Source organism: Mirounga leonina, unplaced genomic scaffold (genome assembly GCF_011800145.1).
Source record: "Mirounga leonina isolate KUSES-001 unplaced genomic scaffold, KU_Mleo_1.0 Mir_418, whole genome shotgun sequence".
Classification (NCBI taxonomy): domain Eukaryota; kingdom Metazoa; phylum Chordata; class Mammalia; order Carnivora; family Phocidae; genus Mirounga; species Mirounga leonina.
Genome location: NW_023270739.1, coordinates 12,558,327 through 12,578,402, shown reverse-complemented (window position 1 = coordinate 12,578,402; position 20,076 = coordinate 12,558,327). Strand labels below are relative to the sequence as shown.

At 42.1% G+C, this 20,076-nt stretch overlaps 1 protein-coding gene across 3 annotated transcripts in view; it reads left to right on the top strand.

Moving 5' to 3' along the window:
- POLR3B (RNA polymerase III subunit B) overlaps positions 1-20,076 on the top strand; it is a 105,020-nt gene that overhangs the window by 61,321 nt on the left and 23,623 nt on the right. For all 3 annotated transcript variants that reach the window (XM_034987666.1, XM_034987667.1, XM_034987665.1), the window contains 4 exons: positions 6,319-6,528; positions 8,854-9,012; positions 11,122-11,239; positions 12,851-12,993. In XM_034987666.1, the coding sequence (XP_034843557.1) occupies positions 6,319-6,528; positions 8,854-9,012; positions 11,122-11,239; positions 12,851-12,993 (630 nt within the window). The remainder of the gene's footprint in view (positions 1-6,318; positions 6,529-8,853; positions 9,013-11,121; positions 11,240-12,850; positions 12,994-20,076) is intronic.

The window sequence follows — 20,076 nt, the reverse complement described above, 5'->3', positions numbered from 1 at the left end:
TGAAACGTTTGGTTAGTTACCACACACAGTTAAGCAGGATCAGTGTGTACAGAAAGCCAATTCAGTGTCTGTAGAGTTCTTTTGTAGTTTTCTGTGTGAAGGTTTTTTTTCTCGTTTTGTTTTGAGTGTCATTTGCAATTCATTGTCTGTGTTTTCTGAGGTTGGTGTATTCAGCTGCTCTGACCCTGGGTCCTGCACATTTAGCTCCTTGGATACAATCCTCTGACGTTACTGCTGACGCTAGGAAGACAAAAGCCACTGAATATCTTAAGTAATAAAAAAAAGGCTTTGTTACTGTTTGTTATTATAAAACACCTGACTGGAAAGAAAAGCATCGAGATAAAAGTACATTCAAAGTTGGCACATTACATGACCACGTTTCTCTTTGGACACTCAAATAGCCGCAGAAGTACCGAACGAGGTCTGTATGAAAAATCACAAAAGGAACGAGGCCGGCAGAGGGAGAAAACCCACAGCAGAAACCCAGGTCTGTAAAGCAGACCTAGCACTTTGAGTTGGACTTCTCTGAGTCATTTTAATTCCTTGCAGTCTTGGCAGCTGGTAACTAAAAGGCACGCTATCCCATTTTAAGTATGAGCCATTGCTGAAGACTATTTACCTCTCAGAGATTCTGTATGAATGGCCAGAAGTAATATTTTAGTTGCTGTTCATCCATTAGTCCATTTGGAAAGTGGAAGACAGTAGCCCAGAATTAAAGCACTACACATTCTTGCCAGCCTGGAAGATTTGCTCTCTACTTTTCACGACCCACCGTCCGCCCCCAGTCAAGAGTGACGAAATGAGAGAAAGTCGTTTTTCTATCCCTACAAAGGAGACCAAGATGAGCGCAAAGCGCAGAGACTGAGAGCCTCACCTTTCATAAGAGAGAGCGCACTTTAGTAAACATGAAACACCAGCAGAGGTGTTTCTTAAATCTGATTAATAAAGTGCAGGTTTCTGCGTTCTGTCTTACTGTGCAACTGAGAAACACCTAACCTTCGATGGGTACAGCTGTGTTGTGACAAGGTCCAGAGCAAGAAGCCAGGTAGACGTGGATGGAAATGGCAAGGTCTCCAGGTCACTCAGCACTGCGAGTAAAAGCTGTGCATTGGAGCTGCATTGTATGTGCTCCCTGGCACCAGACGCCAAGTCCGCATGAGTCATGCTTTCATATCCTGTCCATTTTATTAGTTGGCAGTCCTCTAGTGGAACACTTTCTCCTGGTTAAAAGGATCTTTCAGTCACTATCAGCTCAGTTAATGAATGTGTATCACATACCTCCCCTAGCCACGGCCTCTTCCCAACCTGCCTTCACCTCCAAATTGCTGGGACTTTGTTTTTTTTAGCTCAGGAGCTAATACAGCTTCTGTTCCTGTTTTTGTTTTCAATAGATTCTGTTCCAAAGCAGGTAGTTCCTTCTCTTGTATTCCCTACTTTATAATAGGATGGGATGTTCTGGAAATAGCCTAGAAGATTTTGAGATCTTAAAAACACATAATATACAAAGATCCTCATAAAATTTTGTTTCATTCTACATCTTCCATTTCATTCAACTTTGTTTGAATTTTTTTTTTTAGAAGATTTATTCTTTATCCTTTTGGTAGATACAAAATGAAAAGATGTGTTGGCCAAATTATCCCTGGCAATTATATTTTAGAATTTCACTGTTGGTTCAAAAAAAAAAAAAAAAATTAAAATCATTGTAGCTATTTCAGATGTAAGATGATATGACATTTCCTGGGACTAGAAAGTTAATAATGAATATTTATGGAGATAAAATTACACTGTAGTTCAGTATGTAGGGTTTGAACTGGGGGCAGAATGAGTTATATATAGTGCAGGGCCAAGGGGTGTATGTTTGTTACTACTAACAGTCGTTAATAGTATTGTTAATGTTGCCACTTATTGACTGTTCAAATGATTTATACACATTTCTTTTAATCATCACAATAACCCTGTCCTAGAATACGTACCTTTTTTGTTTCTGACAAGGAGATGGAATCCCACTTTGGTTGAGTAACTTAAAAAAGGTTACATTCTGTCTTCTGTGCAAGGCATAATGTGACTATCTATAAAACTTAAAATTCTTCTCAATGGAAACTAACTTTTTTCCTCACTTTTTCTCCCTCACTGTGGATCAAGACCTACTAAGTGTCAGTGAGGATGTGGAGCAGCTAAAAATCGCGTGCCTTCCCTGCTAGACTGTAGAATATAAGCACTTTGAGGACAGGACTAGGTCTGTGTTATTTATTACTGTGTCCTTGGTGCCTAGCAGAGTGTGTTAGTTCAGTAGGTTCAGTAAAGTACTTAATGTTTCAACAACAAATTAATCATCTCTGGGCACATTAAAGTTGTTAAGAAATCAGGTGCATATTTTTGAAAAGAACTAAGTTGGAAAGCTTAATACAACTTGATTTTAAGATTTACTATAAAGACTGTAACGAAGACAGTATGATACTGACATAAGGGTAGATATGTAGATCAGTGGAACAGAATCAGGAATCCAGAAAGAGACCCACATTTCTGTGGGCATTAAATTTTCAATGAGTGTGTCAGGACATTTCCAGGGGAAAGGAAAATCTCTTCAACAAAATAAAATGTATATATGTGTATCTGTATAGAAATGAGCATCAACTCCTACCTCATAACCATACAAAAAACTAACACTAAATGAATCATACTCAGAATGTAAGAGCTAAACCCATAAAATGTGTAGAAAGAAACATAGGCGAAAGTCTTCATGACCTTGAGTGACCTAAGTAAGATTTCTTAGGACTCAAAAAGCACAGGCTATGAAAAAGGAAAAAAAAATTAATAATTTAGACTTTCTCAAAGTTAAACTTATACCCTTCGAAAGACACTATTAAGAATATGAAAGACCTTAATCCACAGAATGGGAGCAAGTATTGGCAATATATACATCTGATAAAGGATTTGAGTCTGGTACATATAAAGAACTCTTCCATGATAAGACTACTCTGTTTAAAGACGGCAAAAATCAAAACCAGACACTTCACAAAGAGTAATAAGAATGACCAGTAAGCTCAAGAAACTCTGTTCAATGTTACTAGTCAGGTAAATGTAAATTAAAACTGAGATACCACCACCTGCTCGATAGAACAACTAAAATGGAAAAGGTGGACATACTGTCAGTGAGGAGATGGAGCAGCTAAAAAGCACATTCACTGCTGGCACAAACGTAAAAGGTATACTACTTTGGAAAATTCTTAAGCAGTTTTTTAGGTCAACCGTACCCTTACCAAACCACCCAGAAATTCCAATCCTGTGTATTTACCCAAGAGAAGTGAACACACACAGTCTTATGAGTGAATGTTCATAGCAGCTTTATTCACAAGCGCCCCAAACGAAACAATTCAAATATCCATCAGCAGGTGAATGGGTAAACAAACTGTATAAACATGTGGTGCAATAGTTCTCGGCAACAGCAAAGAATGAACTACGATACAACCACCTGGATGGATCTCAGAAGCGTTATGCTGAATGAAAAAAGTGGCACAAGAGTCCATACTGCAGGGTCCCATTTATATAAAATTCTAGAAAATGCAAACTGTAACGATAAACAGAGCTGTGGTTGCCTGGGGTCAGGAACGGAGGGAGGGATCTCTTGGGAGTGTCGGAAATGTTCTGGATCTTGATTGTGGTGGTGGTTTTATGAAGGAAGGAACCTGTCAGACCTCATCAATACGTACACTTTAAATGGGTGAAGTTTATTGTATTTAATAATGTTATTAAATTTAAAAAAAATTGGGCAAAGGAAGACAGAAAGAATAGTTAAATGCATAAAACTTCGTCTTCTTTTTTCAGTATACATTTCCTAAGCTATCCCTAAGCTGTATGTATGCTTACTAACCTTTTTTCATCCTACCTTAAAATAAAAAAATTCCTCACTCTTTTAACCTACATGGACATACCTTGCTGTGCCATCCTGTGGCTTTTTAAGAAAGTTATGATCAAGAAAATATGATTTTGTAAGAAAGATCATGTCCCGGGTAGTAAGGAAATGAGTCAGTAGTTATAACACTGAAGACTGCAGTTAGAGCAAAATTGGACAGTGGAGGGAGAGCCCTGCTTACAGATACTCTCATCGCGTTAGTTATTACGTATGTGCAATGCCCTTTTTAAGGAAGCTGAAAATAGTAAGAGGCATCCTAGTTTGAGCACGCGCTTCACCCAGACTAGTCTTTTAATTTCCTCATGACATTTTCTCAAAAAAAGCCTGCTTATTGGCAAAATAGTCATTCAGGATTTTTATAAAAATATGGGGTGTGATAGCATTTTGAAGTTTTGTAATAGAGAAGTCATGGCTTAAAAATCATGTTTTCACCAACACACCTGTCAAGACTGCTAAAAACCTGTATCCATTTGTACTCCTACGAGTTCTTTAAAAAGTCTTTGAAGAAAATTTCTAATGAGATCATAAGCACCAAACATTTGCTGAACCATTTTGTTGTTCATCCATTCAGTGTCAGGTCAGTTGTGATGCCCGAGAATTGCGTTCTGGGCCTGGTAGCACAATTTATAGCGGGATCCAGTCTCTTTCACCATTGTTCAGAGGTGCAGCCATGAATGCTTCCCTGCTGCATAATAATGCTTGTCTCAGGTTTCAGAAGCCGTGTTTGGCAGCCTGGTGGGACATTGCCTGAACCCTTGTCTCAAGCTGGGTGAAGTATACAATTGGAGATAAAATCTTGACATAAATTTTAAATGATTTCATATAGAAGGACAAACTTACTGTCAGTGAACTTTACCACGATCCAGGCAACGGTGATTTTATTTCTAAAACAGTAAGTGATCTGTTACCAGGTGGTCCTGCCCAGTTTATTAGTTGGCACCAAAATAACATAAATTAATTGGCAGTTATAGTGTAAACTCAAGAAAAAGTTCATGATAAATTTGCTGAGATTTAAGTACAAACATATACTGTCATAAAAAGTATAATGCAATTCAGTTTCATTTACTGACATTTATTGAGCATCTGTAGTGGGCCCCCCACTGTATTAAGTGTTCATACCCTACAGATTTCATTTTTTCTTTCAGTAGTAATTGTCAAGAAGTACCATATCATTTTTGCTGCCTGAATAGGTTATTTTCATCCCCAAATTGAAATCACCATTGATTTCATGACATGAATATGAGAGGTGAAGGAAATAAATACTGAGTTTGGGTATCTGCTCATCTTAGAGCTTAACTCCATCAAACAACACTAAAGCATCTTGGGGTGTGTGGGTGTTGAGGATGTATCACTATGGAAGCATGTGCAAGAGAAAAAGAGACTAAAGGCTACCTTCTTAGCCACTCAAGGGAAAAGAAGAGATGCCTGGGAGAAGTTAAAGAGGTTCAGTAGCCCACACATAAGTTTAGTAGTAGGGCAAACATGAGTCCGCATTCTAAGGTCTCTGAGTAGGAGAGTGTATTGTATTCACAAGACCAGGAGAGTGAAACCCTTTTTTTGGTGCAAGTCTGTGAACCCTAGTGAATCCCTTTGGGGAAAAGGGAGAAAGGGTAACATTCTGATTTCACTTCCAGTTGATGGTAACAGCCTTCCAAGGTGCAAAGAGGTGGAAAGCCTGATTGCTAAGGACCTAAAAGCCTATACCAGATTGAACAGGACCCTGGATTCCTTACGGGAAAGGACTGTGCCTTTCCGCATTTTATCTGTGGTGTTGGGCACAGAGTAGGTGTTTATTCACTACTTCGTAAATGAAAAGTTAAGCAGATGAGTAAATCCACTCCTCTGCTTTCACTTTCCTCCTTTTCCTTCCTTCCTTTCTTATCCTTCCTTTTCTCCTGCTTTCTTTTTTATTTAGAACTTTTGTAATGGTTGTTTCTTTTTTATGGAATATATCTGTTTGTCCTACTCTAAAAGCTCCTTGCCTGTCAGCACTGGGCGTGGTTTCTAATTACCTTCCCGTAACAGCTGGAAATGGGTCCGCAACATAGTAGAACTGAGTACAGAATTGTTGGCTTACCTGTGAAATTAACCAGGGAAGACTGGTAATTCCTAAAACGGGGTCAATTGTATAAATCCAGTAGGTTGAAGTTACTTAGGTTAGAATACCTTGGGTGTGATTTTTCTTCTTTATAGAACTTTTAACAATACCGAGAAAAAAATGCTTTTAAATGTTGGTAGGAACTGTGAGAGTATTGCTTTTGAAATGTTTAACCTGAAGGTTTTCTTCATGTTAATTAGTGAAAATAATGTGGGTTTTTTTTTTTTTTTCCATCTTTGTAGTCGTGGCTACCTAATTATTTGACATAATAGAATGTTGCATTTTGCTTTCTCCAATATCAATGAAGGTACCATTGGATACAACCAGCGGAACAGAATCGATACTCTCATGTATCTGCTAGCATACCCACAAAAACCCATGGTTAAAACAAAGACCATTGAGTTGATAGAATTTGAGAAACTGCCCGCTGGACAGAATGCAACGGTTGCCGTGATGAGTTACAGTGGCTATGATATTGAAGATGCCCTCATTTTAAACAAGGCCTCCTTGGACAGGGGTAAGTGGGTTTTCAGACCTCTGACACCATGGGCGCTCCGTGCAGAATTAGGTACAAGGACAATCAGCTAAAAATCATCTGGTGTCAAAATGCTAATGTTGGTTTCAAGGGATTTGAATTTTATAACATACAAACAGGAGGCGGTTAGGTTTTGGCGTTGACGTTTTTTATGAATGTTATATAGAGGTAATTTATTAAATGAACTACTAAATTTTTTTTTCTTTATTTTAGTTTATTGGTGACGTGAGGCAGTTCCTCAACAGAAAACATGCAAGAATTTATCTCCTAGCAGGAATTCTAATAAATGAAATATGGTCTTTGAATCTGGCTAGTTATATATTCAGCAACAGACTGAGAAGGCAGTAGCAGTACTTCTATGTTAAAGGGGATTTTTAAAAATTGTATGTCTCAACCCCGTAATGTTCATACCTTTTTGTTAGCAGAATGCCGAAAGTTAAAAACTCACACAAACGCTTAGAGTTTTTATGCAACCCTTTGTCCGTTTTTTGACAGTTTACTTTTGCAAGTCACCACTTCATGGTTTGGACCCGTCACCTGACCTGAAGCCTGACTCCTCTCTTCATAATCTCTGTTTCTCTTTTTCCTCCCTGGCATGCCCACTCTGCCTTCCCCTTCACTCTTTGTAGTTGCTAGGCAGCCATAATAGTACTCCTAGACATGTGTCTTTGGCATTAATGTTGGCTGCACTTAATTTATGCCTCTTTTTTTCCTCCAAATGACAACAGCCATGCTTTAAAACTAGATGTTTTCCTTTCTGATTAACTGGTAACGTTTACGTGGAAATCTGAAGACTTTGTGATATCTGTCAGAAACTGCACAACACAGTTTAATGATCTGAGTTTACCGTCCTCCAGCTTTTCAGCTATCACCTGTAAATACAATGTCCATTTACACTTAGGGGAAAACACTTCTTGATTTCAGGCAGTCCAGATTCTCCCTGCACTCCAGCACGCTGCAGTTAATGGCCATTGTACAGAATTTCAAGATCATGTAACGTTTCCAAAGCAGCTGGCTTTGGGCTCAGACTTTATTATGGTCATATGCAATTGACGAGGAGCCACACCTAGATGTAGAAATTGGTTATTTTGTCCTACTGTCACCTTCGTATTTTAAAAATTACATTAGAGCACCAAGATTTTATTTAGAAATCTTTTTCCTGATTTTCTAAACTCACATTCTTAGATTTCTTGTACGTGTTCTGCCTTTGGTGGAGAACCGTAAGTGAAGGACTTTACAACCATGCATTTATCTCATCAGTAATAGCTGGGGTTTATTCCCGAGACATTTTCCTATTGCAGCGAACTCTGACATGGCTCAGTATATCCTGGGGAGATTAGAGAGAATCCAGCTTAGAATAACTGCTTGGCCAAAGAGAGAAAAAGGAAAAAAGAAAGACATGCAGTCACAGAATCTTGGGAAATGGTATTTAGTGCTGAAGGGTTGACAGCTCTTCTGGGCAACTCTATAACTGATGAATCTTCTTGTGGGATTCAATGCTGGAAGTTTTTGCTCCGTCTAAAGGTTTCCTTCTGTTCATTTTGCTGATCTTTCATAATGTTTATTTAGCTTGTTAGTTGGTCTCAGGACTTTTCCCTCATCCACTAGACAAATGTGATCTAAAAATATAATCAGAATAAACTCTGATCTTTAGGGCACAGGCAAACGATTTCTCCCCTTAAAATCATTTGATTGCAGCTGCTTTTCATTCTGTCTCCTCTGTGGAGAAAAAATAATCTTTTGTTTCCTTGTTTGGGACTTCCTCTGAATGCCAAAATTAGAAACAGGAAAACTTTTCAGAGAAGGTTAGCAGAAGTGATGCACCAGAAGAATGTGTAGGAAGAATCGTGGCTGATCGGTGGACTTGGCATGTTTCAACTGTGCCACCAACTTGCTGGGTGATCTTGGCCACATCACTTCCCTGGACTTCATTTTGTAGCATTCGCAGTACCTGTAGATAGAGGGGGTAAGCCAGGTGGTCCGTGGGGACCTTTCCAGTTCCTGCATTCTGTGGCTCTGTTCTCCGAAAGAATCACAGTGACACTCTGATTTCTCTTGCCTTCCTCCAACATGGCAAGGTATGTTCCATGCTGACACATGGTTGTAGAGACGCCAGCGTTTATATGGACAGTTGGGGGTTGGGGGGGAGCCCTGAGCCAGTTCTTCAGATTATCAGATCGTTATTTGGCCCATCCCCGATTATCCAAATGTAGAACATGTTTGGGGGTACAAGTGTTGACTGACACAAATCCATGTTTTCTCATAGTCCTATTGGTGGTTCTGATCCCCATTTGGGTTTCATTTTAGGCTTTGGGCGTTGTCTTGTATATAAAAATGCTAAATGTACATTGAAACGCTATACCAATCAGACCTTTGATAAAGTGATGGGGCCGATGTTGGACGCTGCCACAAGGAAACCCATCTGGCGACACGAAATTTTAGATGCGGATGGTATTTGTTCTCCAGGTAAGGGCCTTTTTAAAAAAACCGTTTATATGTATACTTTTTGAAATATGAAAGTTACTCAGCAATATTTCTGAATATTTGATAAACAGAGAAGAAAAAGGATACCTTACAAAACCACCTTCCTAATTCAGTGTGGTCATTTTTTTTAAGGTGGTTTTTTTTTGTTTGTTTTTTTAAATTTTAGAGAGAGAGCACGCAAGCAGGGGGAGGAGCAGAGGGAGAGGGAAAGCATCTCAAGCAGACTCCCCACTGAGCATGGAGCCCGACACAGGCTCGATCCCATGACCCTGAGATCATGACCTGAGCCGAAATCAAGACTCAGACGCTCAACCGACTGAGCCACCCAGGCACCCCGGTGTGGTCCTTTTTGATGAATTTCCCTTCCAGTCTGTTTTTCTGTACATATATTTCTACATAGTAGTAATCCATCCTAGTTATACTTTTCTACCTAAAATTTTGAATCGCAGAAGAGCCACTTTAAGGAATTGTTTAGAATAAGGCCGTGTCCCTACATTTACACTGGCATGTCATCATTTGTGCATTTAGCTTAGACTGACTTTATTAGAATCTTCTTCCCCTAAAAAGTGTGACTCCATTATAATTACAAACTTGTAATGAATTTTGCTGACGCAGCCCATAACAGCTGCCCTTATGAGTCTTATAGGCTAGTGGAGGAGACTAACATTGACCAAAGGATCACATGTAAACCTATGTCCAATCACAACCAGATTAAGGAATCCTATAAAGAGCTATGAGGACATTTGATAGCAAGAGGATCTGACCTAGGCAGGAAGCTCCGGGTAGCCTTCCCTAAGGAAGTGAGCTGAGATCTGGAGGATGAGTGGAGTTACCTAGTGAATGGGGAGGGGAATGTGTTCTGAGCAGTGGGAAGGGCTTGTGTAACTATTAAGCTGCAGGACTTGATAGTCAAAACTTCCCAAAGGAGGCCAGTGGGAGTGTGGCTCATGGGGAGAGTACAGGGGAGGGTGCTAAACGTGAGTCTAGAGAGAGAAAGAGAGGAAGGGGCAGGGCCCAGACAGAAGGCCTTGCAGCCATGCTACTATTTTCATTACGATCAGATACCCATTTTGACATGATCATTCTGATCACAGTGTGGAGAAAAGAGTAGAAAGGGGCCAAAGCAGGTGAGATCAACGGAGAGTTCTGGCAGCAGAGCAGGTGATGGGAGCGGCAGGGAGGTGGAGAGAGGGGCTGTGTCGGGGAGGACGCCGGGAGGGGAGATCCACGTGACTTGTCAGGATGGTGCACGGATGGTGAGCGCTGCATCTGCTGGGGTGCCCACAATCCACGTGGTGCACAGCTTCCTCTCCGCCCTGCTGCGTTTGTTTCTTGCAGAATTTCTCTCACTCTTAACCTGGGTTATGTGGCTGGGAAGATAGTGCTATGACAGTCCTAGAGTAGTTGGCCTTGAGCTTACCAGGAAAAGATGCAAAGACAGGTGAGAATAGCAAGAAAATCAAAGAAATGTTTTGACTTCCTCATTGTCCAAGTTAAGTTGGCAGTGACTTAATATTGGTTGAAATAACTATTAATAAAAGTAAGTGGCCCAGACTCGTTCTAATACTCCGTAGGAGATCCATAAAACTGCCACTTACTGGGGCACCTGGTGGCTCAGTCGGTTGAGTGTCTGACTCTTGGTTTTGGCTCAGGTCATGATCTCAGGGTCGTGAGATCAAGCCCATGTCAGGCTCTGTGCTCAGCGCGGAGTCTGCTCGAGATTCTCTCTCCCCCTCCCCCCCGCCCTTCCCCGCACTTGTATGTGCATGTGCGCTCTCTCTCTAAAATAAATGAATAAATAAAATCTTTAAAAAATAAATTGCCACTTATTGACCTGAAGTTTCTGTTGTTAGTATGGTTCCCTAAATCAGTTTCTTGATTTTTTTATACTCTGCACTAATCTGATTTTTCAGATGGGCTGGCACAATTATAGACGAGTCCCATTGAACTATAGCTCACACTGTATCGGCTTTTTCCTTCCTTGTGTGCATTTCATGGACCAATCTAATCACATAATTGTATGCCCCAGTAATGCTTGTATTCTGCAGTGATGATAACGATTGGGCTATAATCCCCTTCTCTTTTTCTTAGGTGAGAAGGTAGAAAACAAACAAGTGCTGGTAAATAAGTCCATGCCTACAGTAACTCAGATTCCTCTGGAAGGAAGTAATGTGCCGCAGCAACCACAGTACAAGGATGTGCCCATCACGTATGTATTGGTTGGGCCTCGGAAATACATAGGAAGATTAAAAAGAGAGAGAGAGAAGGGCTAGGGGAAATCAGAGGTTACCTCTTGAAGGGTTAGAGAATAGAAATTACAGTTTGGGGTAGTAATAGTTGTCATGTGAAGACAGCATGGATTGGAAGGAAAAACTCTGCTGTGGAATCGTGTAGGCCTTCCCACCTGGGTTTGAGTTGGGGGCCACATAGGCAGGGGTTCCAGGTAGAGGGAACAGTGAGGTGAAGGCCCCATGAGCAGAAGAGCACCTGGGTTTGGAGGTTTGGAGAACCAGTGTACCCTGCTGGGACGAGATTGTGCAATATTCAGGAATTCATTCGGTAGAGGGTGATAACGATCAGATTTGTGTTAAATAAATCAATAAAACTGCACTGGCCACAGTTGCGGCATCAACACCATAGTGGATGACAGCTGGGTCTTAGTACTGGTTGTGTCGTGGGTTACCTTACATGGAGGAAGCACTCAAACTCTTGGGCTCAGTTTTTTCGTCTGAACAGTGAAAGAGTTGTGCTTATTAATCTCCAGCTGCCCTTTGGGCTCTCAAATGGAGTGAAATACGAGACTTCGTGAGATGAGCAGCCACACTGTGACATAAAAACAAAACTAAAAGAAGTAACAAGATACTTAATCTAGCCCAGGAACATGAGTTAATTCAGTTCATGAGGTGGGCCAGGGCGTGACCTAGGAGAGCTGGATTCCGGGACAGTGGAGGGCAGCCCAGCAGATCCATTCGACACCCAGCTGAGGTCTGCTCTGGGCCACGGTGCCTCTTGTACCGGACACAGGGAGCCGAAAGAAACCACGAGCCTTGCCTGCAAGGAGCCGCATCTAGTTAGCAAAGGCCTACACAAAGAAATAAGTATGGGGCATATCATGATCATCGTGGCTTAGTTGAGAACATTCACTGTACCAGTTACTGTTCTCGGCATTTTACACATGTTAGCTCATTTGTTCTTACCGCCACCCCCCCGAACCAGGCTGTCTTAATGGCCTTGTTTGAAAGACACAGAAACAGAGAGGTTAAGTAATTTACCAAGGTCACACAGCTACAAGTGGCAGTCAGGCTTTGAACTGACTGGGTGCCATGGATTTGTCTATGGAGTGGGAGCGCAGGGGAGAAAGTGGGCCCCCCACCTAGGGGAGGGGTCAGGACCCATGCACCCAATCCTACAGAACAAGGTTAGAAAGTGTGCTCACATATTTCTTATCCTAAAAAGAAAATGAAACCTTCCTTGGGGCTCTGTGATCCTTCCAAGCTGCCACTCTCGCTCTCCAAGCATCCCATTTCCTTGTTTGCAATAAGGGAGTAGCCGCGTGTGAATAATACGTGTGGTGTGGGTTACATTGCCTTCTGCCTGCCTCATAGTAAGTGTTTAGTTAATGTGGGCCATTTCAGACTAGGACTGTAAAAGGGAAATTGTAACCTTTGAATTTAATGTTGAAAAACAAAAAGCACGTTTCAGAGTCCAGAATGGCAGTGTCAAAGCATCCTGTGGTTGATATTAAATAAAATACGGCCTGTGAGCGATGGGTTCACAAAGGCAGTTTGAAAACTTTTTGGTGACTTCCTCTTAATATCAGCTACAAAGGGGCAACGGATTCATATATTGAAAAAGTGATGATCTCTTCAAATGCTGAAGATGCTTTTCTGATCAAAATGCTGCTGAGACAGACCAGGCGTCCAGAGATTGGAGACAAATTCAGCAGCCGTCATGGGCAAAAAGGTAAATTGTGTCATTCCTCAACTTGTTTATAAAACTGAAAACAGTATTTATTAACCAGGTACATGAGAAATGTAATATTACATTGGTATTAAAATTATGCTTGTTTTATCTCTTAGGTTAACCTGTTTATATTTTAATGGCATTGAAAAAATGTACCACAGGATTGCTTCTCTTTGCCATTTATTTCATTCTTTTGCAACTGCTCCCCATCCCCCAGATTATAATTACGAGTCCATTCTAGATGATGTATCTACTAAAGTACAGGTAGCTGTTTGAAAAAATTAATAGCAACACCTACGTTTTATGGAAGGTGCCTATTTGCAATTCTGTTGGGCCATAGTACCGTGGGATGTCAGCATGAGAAGGCGCCTCCGGGCCCTGTACGGGGCCGTGAGGAAGTGCAGACCCCAGGGGTCAGGCAGCCAGGCTGAGGCACCGCTGGAGCTGTATCTCAGCCCGGGTCTCGTGTCGCCCACGCAGCGCCCTGCCCGCTGCCCAGCGGTCCCTCGCCCGGATGGGTTTCTCCACCTGATCCTGCCGGCGAGCCCCACTCCTCCCTGGTGGTTGCCAATGAGTTCTCATGCATTCGTGGCTTTGTCTTGTCTTGTTTTTTTTTTTTTTTCCCTCAAGAAACAGCACTGTGTCACTGATTAACTCATTTTCAGGAGGGTCCCTTTTAGTGTATATCCGTCACGTTTCCGAGTGGAATGTTGGCCCCGGGGTTTGAGCCGCCACGTGACTAGTTTAAGAATCACAAGAGCAGCTGACACTTTCGTGGCACTGACTGCGTGCCTGGCAGTGTTCTCCGCACGGTCCATGTACTGACTCACTGGCTTCTCACACGGTCCTGGGAGGTCGGTGCTGTTTTCATCGGCATCTTACAGATGAAGGAACAGAGGCACGGTGACATGAGGAGCTTGCCCAGTGTCCCCAGTGGGTGGTAGGTCTGGTTTTTGGCTCCAGTCTGGCTCCAGAGTCCACGCCCCTGCCTGACAGTGGTGCCGTCCTGAGTGGCAAGCAGTTAGTGCTGTGCCTGCTCATGGTAGGGGCTTCAGAAGAGAGAGCCGTGATCGCTGGGTCGCTGACGTTGGTTCTCCTGCCTTCTGCTCTCCAACTTTGTGTCTCCTGTTTACTCATAAATTCCTAGTGCGATGTCTTCTTGTTTTTAATTGATTGGTCTGAAGATAATTGCATTTTATGTTCTTGCTGATTTCAACATTTATTTGCTAAGCAACTATATAAAATATGACTGTTTAGTCAAATGAATCCAGCCTTAGCTGTCATTTCTTCCATCAATGAAACTGTTCCAGACTAAGATAATTGTTTCATCAAAAACATTTTTAGTTCAGTTTACAGACAAAAGATTATTTTAGCCTGCCAGTATCTTATTTAAAAAAACTGACTTTATTCATGTGAATTTGACACTTCTATACTTCATACAATTCCCTAAGATGCTAACTCTTAATACCTTTTCAGTGTTTGTAAACATCTCTTGAGATTCTAGTGTTTTCTGCTGTTTACCAGTGAAAAACAAATTCTCTGTGTTGAAACCGTTTCTCCCTTTCTCTTGGTCTAGACAGTTTCTGAGATGTACTCCTAAGTCATTCTGGGGTAACCCCATAATCTTGTTCACAGCCTCTATTTTACATGACCTATTCCCTGGATAAGGGCAAAGCTTGATACTCTTCTTATAAAATGTTGGCACTGGATGCTTTACAAGAATGCACACTGTAAGAGAAGGTCTTCGTTCTGAATCCATTTATAAACTTCAGATATCCCAAATCCTCATTCCACCGGAGTATTGTGCAGAGTGGAAGGCAGGCAAACGTCTTAGTGATGATCCACTGTGTTCTAACTCCACTGAACTTGAAGACAGGGGTCATGACTTCATATTTTCATGAAGCCTGATAGAGCCTTTCTTATGGAGGATGCCTAATAGGTAGTTGATAATGGTTGAATATATAAATAAAATTGAAGGTAGGGAAGTGAAAGGGGACAGATTCAGTACTCTTGAAGGATTGATTTTACTCAGTTTTTCATCTGTATGTAATATGTGTGTGTGTATAGTGTAGACAAAACGGTATTTTTGAAAATGAGAAGCACACTTGTTAGTAAGCTGCTGTGAACACAGACCTCTGCAGGTAAAATGTCAATGGGTCTTGGTGCTGTAACATTTTTTCAGACTATCAGTATGATAGGGATAATGTTCATTGACAAAAGTGGTTTCTAGAAACTGCAGATTTTGGAGATCGGTTCAACCTTAAATGGGGCTTGACTTGTACATCTCTACGAAACGGGAAGAAGCCCTCCTGGGATTAGGTGACCTTTCACTTGTAGTGAGGAGTTTATCTCACTAGTTTTCTTTTCCAGATGGCTTTTAATCCAAGGGTGAAAACCTTCTGATTAGCATCGATTTCCCTTGATACCCCCTTCTCTTACAGCTTCATCAGATTTATTGAAAAGATTGGGGGAAAATGGGCAAACAAAAAAGAGGTAGTGTAAGCCTTAAGAAAGTGATGGAAGGAATGATGTAGGACCCGTACCTAAACATAATTTTTATTTAAGTATGGTTTTTTAATCAAATAATAAAAGCACATGGCTTAAAAGGTCAAATAGTACAGAAAGGGGGGTTTGAACTGAAAAACATCAATCCCTGCCTTTTCTCCAGTTCTGCTTCCCAGAAGTAATTTCTTCTCGTTTTTACCTTCGTATTTCAAAATAATATTTTTAAGCAGTTTTATATTCACTCATCCATTTTAGAGATTACCTTCTGATTTTCTATTATGACAGATAGGAGGAGCTAGCACTTCGCTGCTTCCCTTTCTTACTCCCCACCTCCATTCCAGGCACAGATTTATCATAATTTGGGGTTACTTAATTATTTAAATTGCATTGTTTATGACCACATAAATATTGTTCACCCCCAAACCAAGTAGTTGAGTGCGTTTTCTCTATTGTATAACTGTACTTTTTTCAGAAGTTAACTATCTCATTTTTAAAATTTGCTTAATTTTCTTATTCCTGTTACCATTCATCTATACCATCAACAGCCTCTCAACACAATTTCCCACATGATCAGTGGTCTGCTAGGACCATTCCCCCCACCCCCCCCAAAAGGCCTCCTCTACAGGCCCCGTTCTTCTCGCTGCAGTGGTTTTCCTCTGAGCCCCCGCTTCCCACCCAGTGTGTTCAGAATGGAACCCCACAGGCCACAGGAGCGCTGGGCAGAGCCTGGCTCAGTGGAGGCCCGAGCGGCCTCATCCTGTGGGCCCCAGAAATGTTTTCAAGAAAGGTTAGAAAGTACTCTGCATTAGTTTGCTCTAACCAAATACCACAGACTGAGGCCTTAAACAACAGAAACTTATTTTCTCACAGTTCTGGAGGCTGAAGTCCAAGGTCAAGGTCGTGGCAGGTTTGGCTTCTCCCCAGACCTCTTTCCGTGGCTTGCAGGTGGCCATGTGGTCCCTGTGCCCTCAGGCAGTCTTTTCTCTGTGCGCCTGCACCTGATGGCTCTCTCTCTTCTTACAAAGACACCAGCCATATTGGATTAGGGCCCACCCCATGACCTCATTTAGCCTTAATATCCTCTTTAAAGATCCTGCCTCCAAAGGGTCACATTCTGAGGTCTCCTGGGGGTTAGGACTTCAACATAGGAATCTGGGGGTGGGGGACACATTCCATTAGACACTCTAGATTTGCTCAGTGGGAGTCATTTATGAAATTCTCATTTGAGCCCCTGTTTCTTGGCTCGTCCCATGTCATCCCCACTCCCTACCCCCCGCCACAGTGGAATAGTCTGTTCATTCGATTGCTGAGAAAGGATGCACAAGAAGTAAATTTTGTGAGATTGTGTATATCTGAACATGTTCTGTCCTCATACTTGATTTGTACTCTGGTTGGTTATAGAATTCTAGATTGAAAAATTCTTTTCTCTAAGGATTCTGATGACATCGCTGCATCATCATCTAGATTCCATGTTACATTATTCTTGATCTCTGTGTATGTACACACATGCACCCTGTTTCACTCTCTTTCCTTTCCTTCCTCCCTCACTTGCCTCCCCCTCCCCGCAAAGCTTTTACTATCCTTCGTCTGTTCTTGGAATTCTGAAATTGTCATTCCTTGTCCTAGGAAATCAGGTACCTTCTTTTCTGGAAGTTCAAGGTCCTTCCATTTTCGGACATTCTCTTCTATTATTTTGTTGCCAGTCTCCATCGTGTTCCTTGTACCCTCATTGTCCATTTCCTTATCTTGATTTTCTTTGTAGGATTTTTATTTTCCAGATTTTTTAACCTATTATATTTTAATTTCTAGTTAAAATTTTATATTTAGAGTCTTCTTTTTTATAGCCGTGAGTATTGGGGGACAAGTGTAGTTTCCTGGCTGTATGGGGTGGGGAATAGAGAGTCAGGGGTCGGTGATTTCTTATTCAAACATTTATTTCTACAGGTATTTATTAAGTACCTTCTAAGTGTCTGGTACCATTCCAAGCCCTGGTAATAAGCAGTGAACAAAACAGACAAAATTCCAGTCCATGTGGGGCTTACATTCCTGTGGGCAAGAGAGATAATGATACGTTTTGAGATAAAACAAAGGGGAGAATAGGAAGCATGTGGGGGAAGGCATGTAGTCAGTAGTTGAAATTTCAAGTCAAATGGTGGAGGAACTTCACCTTCTTGAAAAGGTGGCATTGAGAGAAGTAAGGGAGCAAACCGTCCCTGGCCAATGAGCACTGGAGGCAAAAGGAAGGCCTGGGGGGCCAGACGCCCGGCCAAGAGTGATGGAGGGGGAGGACCCTCAGGGAGGGCTGGAGGCCAGGGTGGCCAGAGCAGAGCCAGCGAGCGCTGAGTCATCAGAGCCTCTCCGTGAACTTTGGCTCTTAACTCTGAGTAAGACGGACAGCTGCTGGAGGAGTCCGGGCAGACGAGGGAGATGATGTGACTTACCCAGGCTGCAGTGATGAAAACAGACTGGGGAGGCAAGGGAGAAGCATGGTCCCTGCCAGGTGCTCTTATGGTAACCCAGGCGGGAGTTGGTGGTGAGTGGGAAAAGCATGATGATGGGGAAATGGTGGGAAGGGATCAGTCCAGACACATTTTAAAGGTAGCACCCACTGGGATTGCTGATGGCTTGGGGTGACTGAGCCCTACGCCTCGTCCCGCTTTTCATCATACTTTGTGTCTCTGTTTCCTGAGCCTTCCACGGAGCAGGGGGAGAGTGCCTCACGCTTCTCTGCAGGTACTTGGGTTTACCTTTCTCCTGTTAAGCCACTTGACTGTTCTTTACTGCTCAGCTTTCCCCGCTGTATCTTTATCTGTTGCCTATTCTTTTTCTTACAGGTTTATTTTTTCAACTCTAGTATTAGGTTTGGAGAAGGAGTGGAGCTAAACATAGGTGTTTCAGCAGTCATGTTTACTGGGAACCCCTGTGTTTGCTATTTGAGAGTGCTCAACACAAGAGTGTTTAGTGTGCTTGGGGTTATTTACTGTAATTTGTAGAGCTGACGTTAAAATGATTATTATTATTTCTAAATTAACAAAAGGTGAGAGGAATATTTAGAGCACCAGATTTTTGTCTGCTAACCAGAGCTTTGCCTCTAAGACTTCTTGGTTTTATTGGCTATTTTAATCATTTCTAATATTGAAAACTAAAAAATAGTTAAAGCTCACACACTGAGAATTTTGACCTAAATGTAACAGTCATCAAAAGGGTCAATTCTTAATTATCTGAGAATAGCTTATCTTTCACCTGGGTTATTTTTGTAGCTAAGGTCTACCATTTTGCTCCTTTCCCTGAATGCTACCCGTCTGAAACAAGAGGCACAACACTAGCAGATGTCTAGTTTTCGAAGTTCTTTTCAATTATAAATGAAATTGTGAGTTTGAAAAATAGCAGTGGTTCTGTTAAAATAATTGTATATGTGGTTAAATATCCAGAGTACCATGTTGGCTAACTTAGGTAAGTACATTTTAGGTTCACTGAGGATAGGAAACACATCCTACTAATTTATTTCACCTCCAAAGCACGTGGCGCAGCACTTTGCATATAATGTGGTTTCCCGTGACTGTGTTTGTGGAATAATTTATTAAGTAGAGTCTCTTAAATGTACAGTCATAATAAGCCAAAATCATCTTCCCCAAATTAGTACATTTATTCTTCCTAGTAAATACCAGAAATGGGATGTGTCATCTTTGTCTAGACTGGTACAGGAACACCACCACCCAAGACTCCTAGCTCCCCGGCGTAACTGAAATCACAGGCCCCCCTCAGCTTTTCGCGCTGAGTGACTGACTATGCATGCCCACCCCGGGCACCAGTGGGAAATGGGTCTTGACAGCCCCACAGAAATCTGTTTGCTCATATTTAAGTCACTGCTGTGGGCTCAGAACTCTGTTGGGCTCGTAGGAGCTAGAAGGACATCCCCCACTCTGCTAATGCCCATGAAGAGCTGACTCTGGACCCGAAGCAAAAAGCGAATACAAAGGATTTCATAACGGTCACAGGCTAAAGGACATGAGAAAGGCCGGTAGTGAGAGAGCAGTTGGGAGTTATTTGTGGGTAAGAATAAAATCTTTGAGTTTGGAAAGACCTTTTAGACTCTAGTCTAGGTCCATCTTCCTGGAATAAGAATTCTTTTAGCGTATCTTTGGCAGGTCGTTTTCCACTTTGTGTGCGGCCTGTGAGGGGAAGCCCCTCCTGCTTTTCAAGGCAGCCTGCCCTGTGGTGGCGCCATTCCGATGATTCCGTGGAGCCTGCGTGCACTCCTCCGTAGCGTACCTCCGCCGTCCTGCCCTGTCCTGTGTGGGTCCTGAATGGACACCTGCCCCTTTTCTTCACGGCGGCCCTCTGTTCAGCATTTAAAGAAGGCCTTCCAGTTGGGAAAAAGTAGGGCAAAGAGGTAGAGGTCTTGAGCCCTAACCAGGTGAGCTGTTTTATCTCTATGCCTGGGTCTCCTCGTCTTTGAAATGGGGACCGTTTCCTAGGAGTTGTCACTGGGATTAAAGGAATTGATGTGTGCAAAGCAGTGAAGCCAGTGGCTGGTGCACAGCCAGCAGCCGTAAAGGTGAGCCGCCGCTGTTAGGT